We start from the raw sequence: 11,659 nt of genomic DNA, 5'->3' as shown, positions 1-11,659 counted from the left end.
TTTGCGTGTGCGTTGGGGGGGGGGGGTACGTTAACCTACGCACGAAGACTCTTCGTCAATTCATTTGAAAAGCCAAGACGGGAGGGGGGGTATGTATCTCATCTGAAAGTGTCCTGTAAAGATGGGCGTTAACTCTGCAGCAACTCACCCAGTTATTTATTCTTAAAGGGGAAATACCTCTCAAAGTTCAGAGTTCATATACATTAGGACGGTGGATTCTCAGTCAGGTCCTCGGGTACCACTCGTGCTTGCATGGTTTCCTATTTCCGCCAGAGACTTTAGACCTGGAACAAAACCACCACAGTCACCAACAACAACAACAACAGGTGAGTACAATGAAACTACCTGGCCTGAGCAGAAGCAGCAGTACACTCAAAAAATATTTAACTCATAAATTAAAGCTCATGTATTTCAATTACATGCAAATTTTCCATCCAATCTGATCACATAACTCCAATGTAAAATATGAAATTTTTCTTCGTGAAATGTCATATTTTTACGCTGGAGTTATGTGATCAAATTGGATGGGAAATGTACATGTAATTGAAATACATAAACTTTAACTTACTGGCTTAAATTTTTTTTTGGAGTGACTGGTGGCAGCTGAGGACCTGATTGAGAACCACTGCATTAGGCTACGGCTTTCACGTGCAAAAGTGCCATGTTTGAGAAACCCAACGATATTCATCACATCTGAACTATAATATCAAATTAAAGCTAGTTTTCAAATAATGCTCCCTCAGATATTTCAGACATTCTGTGAGACATTTTGGGTAATGGGTTCTCATTGTCATTAATTTGGATGGTAAAATTGTGTTTTACAATATGTCAATATCCAAATTTAATCAATACCATTTAAAGACAATAAACAATAATATTGAATTATTGCCCAGCCCTAGTGTTTGGTTTGAGTGAAAACCTGCATGTTCCCAGTTCTTAATGGTACATGGATGGAGTCCATTAATCTACCGCAACCCAGCCAATGGTTGACGAAAAGAAAAAATTGTTTAAAAAAAAAAAAGAAAAAGGCCTGAAACATTCTTGATTTTGACAGTTTGATTACATAGCATGAGTTATATCCAGCTGAGTTGTTAACAAACATTGAAACAACCTAAACCACAGGATTAGTATAAATGAAATCTGAAATGTTTCTATCTAGTGCTGCTGTTGATGATAAACAAAGAGAACCCTTTTCATACACTTTTAGAGAGAGGATCTGGCAAATGGGTTATTATGTAGTGGGCGGAAGGGAGGGGGGAAAAAAGGCCACTCACAGAGATGTCAAAGTTCAGTGCTTAATGAATGCATTAGGGACAGGTATGGGAACCCAACCAAAAAAACAACAAAAAAAAGACACACACACACACGGCAAAGCTGTATATAGTGAGGAAAATGGGAGTAGGACCTGTGGGAGGCTTTACACAACTTTATTGAAGATTGTGTATAAATACACATGCACATTTTAAAATGTAAACCCAAGTGAACTCAAGTGCAGCCAACTCTGGAAACCCCCATCGTTTCATCATGCATGGATGTCTGGATTAACTTTACAAAAAAAAGTCCGCAAACAACAGAACAACCCTTCTTAAAAATATCCCCAATTCCCTTCCCCGACAAGAAAACAGGCAAGACCTTCCAACTAGTGTTTGTAGATTTAAGCCGCATACACACACATTTTAAGTCTTGCCAAGGTCTTTAAATACATTTGTCTGTTCTTTTTATTAAATGCTTACATATAAATAAATAAATTTTATCAAATGTGCACTCACAGAGTGAACTCTTATGTACAGTATTGTATAAGCCTATAATAGTAATCATGTCATACCCAAGGAGGGGTGAGTCATCCAAGAAGCAACACGGCCCTGACGCAACCTTAAGACATGGTGCACGCCAGATATGTTGAGGCAAACAACAGGTGTAATTACGCTGTTTACAATGGAAACTGGAGGGAACGGGTTGGGGGTGAGAAATGAACTACCACCGTGCAGAACAGACTTCAGCATGGGTCTCAATGTCCCGCAAAGTTCTGCCTCAAAATACATTGTTGCACCATGACCTTTAAAGCTGGCAAACCCTTGGGTTTGCAGGTTTCCCTGGACCCCGCCCCCCCACCATGCTCCCAAGTAAAACAACCACAATGAAGCATTTTCCCCCTCGAGGGGGGGAACGTGTCCAACAGCAGTACTCATGAATTCATACAGCTAATATCAAAGGCGAAAAATCCCAAAGATGACCCCACCCACCCATTCCCACCACAATCGACCAAAGCAAGAAGTGGAGGCAAATAATAATTATTATTATTACTCCTGGCCCTATAATGAATCAAAAGGCATCAACCACACACACACACGCATCTGTTCAAGTCAGTCCATTCGGCATACATTCTGGCCCTCTTGTGGATGAGAAACCTTGTTTTCAGGCTCAACTGGCGACGATGTAACGAGCAGAACGTCACAATAATACGGACTTTGTGTGTATGTGTGTGTGTGTGTGTGCGTTTTTGCACATCGGTTGTGTGGTTGTGTGCGTCTGGGCTATGCGTGGAAAGGGTCAAGTGAGACAGACTTTGTGATAACTGTGTGCAAAGAAAAGGCGACTAGTCCCGAGATTAAGATTTAAGGCCGAGGTGATCCAAACAGATGATTCATCTGATGTCAACATAATCACCGATGTTCTTAATCTCACAGCGCCTCAAGAATGATGTCTGTGTGTATAGATGAGAGAGAGAGAGAGAGAGAGAGAGAGAGAGAGAGAGAGAGAGAGAGAGAGAGAGAGAGAGAGAGAGAGAGAGAGAGAGAGAGAGAGAGAGAGAGAGAGAGAGAGAGAGAGAAAAAGAGAGAGAGAAAGAGAGAATAAAAATAAGGTAGGGGAAGAAAAGTTCTGGTAAAGCTATTGACATCATCTACAACCTAAAGAGGTAAAAGCCATGAGAGGACTTCAGAAGCAGGATCTATGAGGTATTTAGCTAATTTCCAGTGGATTTTAATTGCGTCAAACTGTGAACTTTGCAGAGCTAGTTAAAAAAAAAAAAGGAAAAAAAGTGCACTCGTACAGATGCACACAAAGACCTTCGGAAACATGTCCACTATATCCCTTTTCAATTATTCTGACAATCAACTGCATTGTGGCTATTTTGGAAAAGTTGTCCAGGGTTTCCTCTACATCCTGCTTTTATTTGCTCTCTGATGACGGTGGGAAAAAGAAATCTATAGAAATATATCAGCTGAAGAGACCAGGGAGGGAAAGCTCAGGACCTTAAAATGCTGAAGTCTTCATTAATACATTGATTTTTGTCTCTAAAAATAATTTAAAAAAATAAAAATAAAAGCAAGATAGTAAAGGTAGCAGCAGCAATACATAGCTAAGATAGTTTGGCTGTTTGACATTATATAAAAAAAAATTTTTTAAAAAGAAATGGATGTGATTCCTAACTAAAAATCTAGCTGTAGATGCAACTCCCCGCTGGTTTATAAAGGCAGCTTTAAAAGCATTTTTTTACATGAGAACACCACATTGACAATAACTGTAAAACAACTGCAGTACATCTGGCACTAATACGTTTCTATTTAAGAAAACAAATGACGTGAGGGGGGGGGGGTTGGTGATTGTGCAACAAGTCTCTAAATAAGGTTTCAGCGCATCATGTAAAACTCAGTATAATTCAGTGTTTGAAATATTTACTCGGCCTAAATGATAACATAAACAATGGTAAAATGATATGCAAACAATGCAGTGCTCTCCAAATTATAAAAAGGGCAGAAACGAACGGTGACGGGAGGTTTTGGGCGCCCCACCAACGCCAACATTCCAAGAATCGATTCTTGAATGTTTTTCAAGCACTGCAACGCCTAAAAATCAAACCCCTGATGTAATTCAGTGACTTGGTTTTTCCAGAGAGGCTATTTCTTTTGTTGATTTTTAGAGGGCAAAGTGGGGGAGGTGGTTATTTATAAAAAGAAATAAATGGATATGGCGACTCACTCTAACACAGAACACACACGCACACGCACGCACGCACACAGTGATCGAACCACAAAGGAGGGCCCTGATTGCTTGTCAGTGTACCACAGCAGCTCCCTGTCCTAACAGTCATCCAGCCCGCAGTGGCTCCCCCTGCTGGCCAGCTGGGTTGGGCCGGCTGGTCAGGAGTGGTGGGGCCCTGCTGCCGTGCTGTGCGTCCATATGGCTTTGGATGGAAAGATCTCAAGTTGCTCTCTCTCTCTCTCTCCCTCTCTCCATTTATTCTGTCCCCCCGCTTCTCCTCTGGCCCTCAGTTGGTTTTCATTGCGACGTCTCTATTGGTCGCCTGTTCCTCCTCCCCTTCATCTTCTTCCTCGTCTTTTTCATTGTCGTTCTTCCTGCGCCAGTTCTCGTTGAGGTCCTCTTCGTCGCTCTGGAGGGCCACACCAGTGGAGGAGGAGGCGGCACTGGCTCCCTGGGTTGAGGAGGTGCTCTTTCTCTCCTGCCTCTCGTCCCCGCCATTCTCTTCATCCTCTTCTCCCTCCTCGTCCTCGTCATCCTCCTCCTCCTCCTCTTCTTCACGGTCCAGAGCGAAGTAGCCAGTTCCTTTCACCGTGTCCTGGCGTTGATAGAACAGCACATAGCCTGCTTTGGACTACAGGCATGACACACACACACACAAACACAAAGAGTAGTCATAGTCACACCAAGTAAAAACAATAAAGAAAAGCAATTATTTCAACCTCATTATACATTGCCTCTACGCAAACATGACTCTGCAGGGGTGAACCGATCATTGCTGACTTTGACAAGCTCCTTTTTTGTGTTGGATCAGTTGTAGATCCAAGGAGAATAAATGACTGAATTTAATTCAATGACAGCTTCTTTCTTTTTCTTTTTTTTAAATAAATGACATCCCTTGTCAATACAGGATCCAATTCAAATAGTTTTGCTTTGCAAAAGGATTCAATTCCATACATCCGCACTGTTTGTTGTCAGAATAAATTGTAGGACGCGTTACCATAAGAGTGCATTCACTGGCCTGCCAATGCTAGTGTTGCTTTAAATTGCTTGGACCTCCGGTACGTTTAAGAATGTGAAATCTTTAACTGAGGGTCCCAATGGACTACAGCCATAATACCCTAACCTGGGTGGTTCTTGATGAGATTACGAGAACAGCAGTGATACAAAAGGGACACGGCAGCTGAATATTTTCAGACCAGACACTACAATAAAGAAAAGGCATGTAGTTGTGTATATGGATTCAAAGGCAGGACAAAGTTCGACACATTGATAACTAGTTTCCAGAGCAGAGATTCATTGGTTGGCAGAAGATGCCACAGCAACCAATGAAGCTCTCACGTATTGATGGAAAACTTCTTTGACCAATGAGATACATCACCTGAAACTATCCATTGTGCACGAATTAATCCTTTTATAACAATGACATTAGTAATGTTTCATTTAGATAAGGGGTCCCCAACCTTTTTTGCACCGCGGACCGGTTTAATATTGACAACACCTGGCGGACCGGGGGAGGGGCGGGGTAGGGTTAATAACAACTGGAATATAGGTGAGGCTTATAAATCAATAGTATCATAATATTTAAAGTTACGTTTGGATATCAAGCACAGCGCATATTTTCCTCGCATTAACATAACAAACATATAACAACATTGCAACTCACCAATTTCATCAATTCTCCTTGAAACTGTGGTAGCTGACAGAGGAACCTTTGCCACATTGTTAGCTGCAGCTTCCCTCAACAGTTCACAGCACACGTCCTTGGCAGCGGGCAGAATCAATTCTTCGCCGATAGTGAAAGGCTTCTTAGCCTTAGCAATACGACTAGCCACTAAGTATGACTCTCTCAGAGCAGCAGCATGTGTAGAGGTGGTGGCTCTCAGCACGCGCTTCTGTCCCGCTTGCTCGCATTGTTTTCGCTCAAAGAACTCCCGTTTTGTCATTAAGAGCAGGCTGCTTGGACGCAAGGTGCCGAAGCAGTTTTGAAGGCTTCATTGCCTCATTAGACAGCTTGTCTCCACATATCACACACAGGGGGTTCGGAGGATGCAAGTCACCGGTCGCAATAAAGCCATATTTTAGGTACGACTCGCCATATTTCCTACTTTCTTTTTTCTTTTTTGCTGTCTCGGCCTCTGCTGTCTCTGCATTATCATCGTCATTAGACCTTTTATCTCCCCAACCTCTTCCGAAGAAACTCTCAAGCAATGTTTGTTTTTTACCGCTCATGGTAGCTAACTAGCTGCTAGTGCGCTGGGTAGCGTAGCGTTCTATTCCGTTGCCTACCAACACGGGGGTCGGCGCTTCGCATCCCCTTGTTACCTCTGGCTTGGTCAGGCGTCTCTACAGACACAATTGGCCATGTCTGCGGGTAGGGTAGGGTAATTGGCCAAGTACAATTGGAGAGAAAGAAAAGAAGAAAAGAAAAAAAAAGGGAGGGGGGGCAAAAAAAAAAAAACTAGCTGCTAGTAACTAGTTGACTGAGTGAGTCTCTGAATTATGAATTTAGTTACCATTGGTCTGCCGAATGCCACGTTATAAAATTACATCATTGTACATACTGCAAGTATCTGTTTCAAATTAAAAGCCCTGTAGCATTACACAGTCCCATGGCTGGACCGGGCTTTTATTTTAATATTGTATATCATATTGTTTCCTTGCGGCCCGGTAGCAATTGCTTTGCGGCCCGGTGCCGGTCCATGGCCCGGTGGTTGGGGACCCCTGATTTAGATAATACTTTTTACACCGAGAGATGACCTTCAAAGCTGATTGAGTCAGAAAACTTTATAGTCTCTGTAGATAAACTATCTCTGATGCAAGTGGGAGTACTTTCTGGTTTGAATTCACGGCTTTGCTTTCATAAACAAAACCACTCACCACTATTTGATCTTCACTGGCAGGAGACACGCTGCTGTCATCAAAGTTGTACCATTTGTCGTCATCTTTGTTCTTGGCATATGCTGTATCTGTGCAGAACATGATGAGAGCAAACAGTATGTGAGAATAGGAAGTAGTGCACATTTCTGGGGCGATGTATAACCTGGGGATTACAATAGTAAATGCATGTGGGTAATAGCAGGAGCACACACACTACCATCAGATACAGAGTGCTAAGGAACTAAAGTGGAGTGTGAAATGCTATTGCCATGAAGCTAAATGGAAGCAAACGTATCACAAATATGACTGTAAATTCAATAGATATGAGAAGTTATACAAGATACGTATTTCATGTGTGTTGGAGCAGACATTGGAGTAATGTTTACACATGTTCTTGTTACACAAACAGGTGTGCAAACAGCTGCGATGTGTGTATGGTGGTTCTTACAGTGGCCGCCACCCATCCCTCCGTAGTGGTTGGACACAGCGATGAGGTTGTAGCGACAGGGCCCCGCATTAGGGTTGATCAGGAACTCGGACATGTCCAGATCTCTGCAAGATGCACACCAGTGGACAAGTCACTATGTGTTATGTTTGTAGATCTATGCAGGTGTATGCTGTGTAGTAATGGCCTTGGACATGTAGCAATATATGGGGCTTCTAAAAAAAAAAACCACTACTGGTGCAGTCCAGGCCTTGGGCTTTGATATCTATCAAGAAGGCCCTGACAGAAAGTGAAAAGTAATGAAAACCCTCAACACATTAATACATTTCATCCCTACGGCAAGAACTCAGGTTCTCCACTAGATTAAGGTTATTTTAGATTCATTGAGCATGCATAAAGACGTTATTTTAGAGTCATTGAGCATGCATAAAGAAGTCAAAATAATATCCAGCCAGTGTAGTACAGGACTTTGTGGAACTAAATCATGAGCTGTGCATGTTGATCAAAATCCACATTTAAGCAAATGTTTCTGTATGTGTGCAAGATTGTGTTTTATTGTGTTGGTGCAGGCCTTCAGTGGGCTTGGGGGAGTACAAATGAAGCAGATCTCGTTAGAAGAGGTAGAGGATTGATAAGATAAACAGATACACAGCTAAAAATAATGTGACACTGATTGAAGCAAAGCATACTATCTTTACTACCGCAATGATATATTGCTTCTTGCATGCGAGTCTGTGGTAGTGGCAATGCGGGTGGGGGAGGTGACATTTCTGTACCTGAGAGGGAAGTCGACCAAGGAGTCCAGCTTATCCCTCATGTAGCGGCTGTATGAGAAGCGTTTCAGGTGGACCACCAGCACAGGTGGCAGGGACCACAGGTCCAACTTTTTAGTGGCTTGTTGGTGCTGCTTACAGTTTGGACAGTACCTGGGAGATGGGACACATATGTGTACATTATTGCAAGAGGGCGGTCACACACATAAGAGTCAAGTCACTTTTTTTGGGGGGGGGGTTCCCTTTTTCTCCCCAATTGTACCTGGCCAATCACCCTGCTCTCTGAGCCATCCCGGTCACTGTTCCACCCCCTCTGCCAATCCGGGGGGGGGGGGGGCTGCAGACTACCACATGCTTCCTCCAATACATGTGGAGTCGCCAGCCGCTTCTTTTCACCTGACAGTAAGGAGTTTCACCAGGGGGACTGGCACATGGGAGGCTCACGCTATACCCCAGTTCTCCCTCCCCCCTGAATAGGCACCCCGACCGACCGGAGGAGGCGCTAGTGCAGCGACCAGGACACACACCCACATCCGGCTTCCCACCCGCAGACACGGCCAATTGTGTCTGTAGGGACGCCTGACCAAGCCAGAGCTAACACGGGGATTTAAACCGGCAATCCCCGTGTTGGTAAGCAACGGAATATACCGCTATGCTACCCAGACGCCCAAGTCAATTTTATTTGTATAGCCAATGTCAAAAATTACAAATTTGCCTCAAGGAGCTTTACAGCAACACAACATCCTGTCCTTAGACCCTTGCATCAGATAAGGAACAACTCCCTAAAAAAAACCTTTAACAGGGAGAAAAAAACGTGAAGAAATCTAAGGGAGAGCAACAGAGGGAATTCTCTCCCAAGACGGACAACGTGCAATGGGTGTTGTGTTTATTACTTAACCAACTTAACCAACCACAGTCAAATACTAGGCAGTTGGTTTGGCTGGTTGTATTAAGTGTTACTATTCCACTCTTACTTTTATTCCATATTCACAGTAAAGGTGTTTTGACTGAGCTGTGAGTGTGTCTCACCATGGGTCCTCCGCCCCTAGTTTCTCTTTAGTGGTGAACAACTCGATGCAGTCCTTCAGCTTGAAGAAGACCTTCTTCTGAGGTTTGTACTCCATGCTCTCATGCTTGTCAAAGTCCTGCTCACACGCACAAAGACAAAACAAACATTTTTAGTCTGAACACTTTCTATGACCTTTTGTTGAGAATTAGAAAAAGAAGAACAAAACAGCAAGCCTTGGGGCTGCCATTAAACCACCGGTATGGATTTACTCCATGACCAAACCTGTGTGTTGAGGACAATATATTCCTGTGCATGATAAACATAGCTGGATATCTACTCATATATTTTCGTAATGTGTGTGTGTGTGGTGTTAGTGTAGATAGCGGGACCGAAAACTAAAGCACTTATGATCCTAATTCTTTTTGGAGGTGGTAGGTATTGTCTCAGAGAGTAAGGGAAAAATCCCAGAAAATTAAAATTATGCACAATTATGCATAAATATGCAAAATATGCATTTTTCTAAAAGTGGCTAAAAAACCACTTTTCTCGGCATTTCAGATGATTCTGAGCATCTTTGATTTTTTCACCTATATAAAAAAGATTTTCTAGGACTTATGCAAAATATATGCGTTTTTGCAAAAATGCACTTATGATCCTAATTTTTTTTGGAGGTGGTATGTATTGTTCCAGAGAGGACCAGAAAAATAGCAGAACATTAAAATATAATTATAATAATTATGCATAATTATGCAAAATATGCATTTTCTAAAAATTGCTAAAAACCACTTTTCTCGGCATTTCAGATGATTCTGACCATTTGGGGGGAGGGAGTTGGAGTAGGGGGGGTTTAGGGGCAGGGGGAAGGCGGAGAGCTGGCAGGATGAAAAGGAGGGAGATTTAGACGGGTGGATAACCAAACCGCTACATTGTAGCGGGGTTCTTCTAGTTATGACATAATGTAAAAAATTTTAACAATATTACAGTGTACTTAATACTTTTCCATAATCCAAAGCTTGGGTGAGTTTGTTTGTATGAGGCCACTGTAAGGTAATATACAGTATAACCTGAAGTTTTTTCTACATAATATTCAGGTTATTACAACTTTCAGGACAGTATAACCTGAAATATTGCTCAATCTACACACTAGGCTCAGTGTATAGATGGAGAGTAGTACTCAAAGTGGATTTAAATTGAACTACTAAATAAAAGCAGTATTTCCCATCGGTATAGTCAGTGTTCTTAAACTGTAAATTTGATGAGTCCAATGACAGTAAACCTCCTTTAAAAGCTAACCACGAAATATGAAAACTCCAGTAATAATTTTCTTTAACTATAATGTGGCACAGTGAAAATAGGTTAAAAATAGTGTTTAAGCATAAAATATCACATTTTAATGGTGCATTTACATTTTAGTCATTTGGCTGATGTTCTCATCAAATCTGTGAGCAAAAGGGAATGTGGGTGTCTTGCTCAAAGATACTTAACAGATGAAGAGTCAAACTGACGGTTGAAGGATCAAATGTCTGATAGAGCCGCTAGTCTGTCATATTGCTGCAGTTGTGTTGCATTGCTGTAATTTGGAGGCATATTGGACATGATTTCTTTCAAGCGGAATATCAAAGTAAACCAAAGCTGGATCCTTCAGGAAGCCAAATTTGGTTGCTGACGGCCCATGAAAGGGCATATACATGCTTCAACAGTGAAACACGTTTTCCTATAGCTTTGAGTTTATTTGCTTTACCTCCACAACACTCTCATCAAAGTATTTCTTCTTGATCTCAGGCTCCCAGTCCAAGGAGAGATAGGAACGATCTGTGGAGGGGAGGGATTGTAAGAATACCAGTGAGTCAAGAAAGAGTCAGAAGTAACTCCACCTCTGCTTTCTCCCTTTTGAAAACTTTGATATTGGCACCATTTTTTTTATTTCTGTCTTCTGCCACCTGTACATACATATATTACTTGACTGCCTGATTTTGTGCATCAATTCATCTTTATATTTATGTAGAGAAATTAAATGATTTATGCCTTCTACTGCACATTCATCAAACTACCATTTATTCATCCATCTTTTTCCGTAATTCAGTAATGGGTGCAGTGATTCATTCTCTTCCTCTTAAAAACAGTGCCTACCACTGAGTCGGAGGTGTCCCTCATCAAAGCGGATCTGCCTGCTATCTTCCTTAATGAGGGAGAAGTCTGTCTTGCCCATATTGTTGAACTGGAATGTAAAGAGTCTCTTTTTGTTGTGCCCAGTTGTCTGGTGGCCTTTGGTGGAGTTCTCTGGACCAACCACGCCATTCTCCAGCTCATTGTCCCCACCCACCGAGTCCTCTGATTGGCTGTTGTCATTCTCAGAGGGCAGCTCCTGGTCCTGACTGGACTCATCGTCCTGCTCGTCAGTCTCCATCTCACCTGGAGGAGGTACAAGAGATGTTAGCGCCGTTTGACTGCTTTCAAAGAAAGATAACAACAAACAAGTGACACTGTGTGACAACAACAAAAACAGGTATTTAGTTAACAACTGTGGCTCTCCAACAACTGAGAGGGAGACTGACATTAGGGTCTCTCTCT

At 42.3% G+C, this 11,659-nt stretch overlaps 1 protein-coding gene across 2 annotated transcripts in view; it reads right to left on the bottom strand.

Moving 5' to 3' along the window:
* Positions 1 to 2,254: 2,254 nt before the first annotated feature.
* The window catches only part of LOC130109277 (ubiquitin carboxyl-terminal hydrolase 15-like), a 46,228-nt gene continuing 36,823 nt past the window's right edge, over positions 2,255 to 11,659 (bottom strand). For both annotated transcript variants that reach the window (XM_056276092.1, XM_056276093.1), the window contains 7 exons: positions 11,219 to 11,500; positions 10,830 to 10,900; positions 9,109 to 9,224; positions 8,083 to 8,232; positions 7,310 to 7,413; positions 6,862 to 6,950; positions 2,255 to 4,615 (listed from right to left, as the gene is read on the bottom strand). In XM_056276092.1, coding sequence (XP_056132067.1) covers positions 4,271 to 4,615; positions 6,862 to 6,950; positions 7,310 to 7,413; positions 8,083 to 8,232; positions 9,109 to 9,224; positions 10,830 to 10,900; positions 11,219 to 11,500 — 1,157 coding nt within the window. In that variant the 3' untranslated portion in view covers positions 2,255 to 4,270. The remainder of the gene's footprint in view (positions 4,616 to 6,861; positions 6,951 to 7,309; positions 7,414 to 8,082; positions 8,233 to 9,108; positions 9,225 to 10,829; positions 10,901 to 11,218; positions 11,501 to 11,659) is intronic.

Source organism: Lampris incognitus, chromosome 3, assembly GCF_029633865.1.
Source record: "Lampris incognitus isolate fLamInc1 chromosome 3, fLamInc1.hap2, whole genome shotgun sequence".
In the NCBI taxonomy this organism is placed as follows: domain Eukaryota; kingdom Metazoa; phylum Chordata; class Actinopteri; order Lampriformes; family Lampridae; genus Lampris; species Lampris incognitus.
Note: the sequence above shows the minus strand (reverse complement) of the source record. Positions and strands in the feature narration are given on the sequence as shown.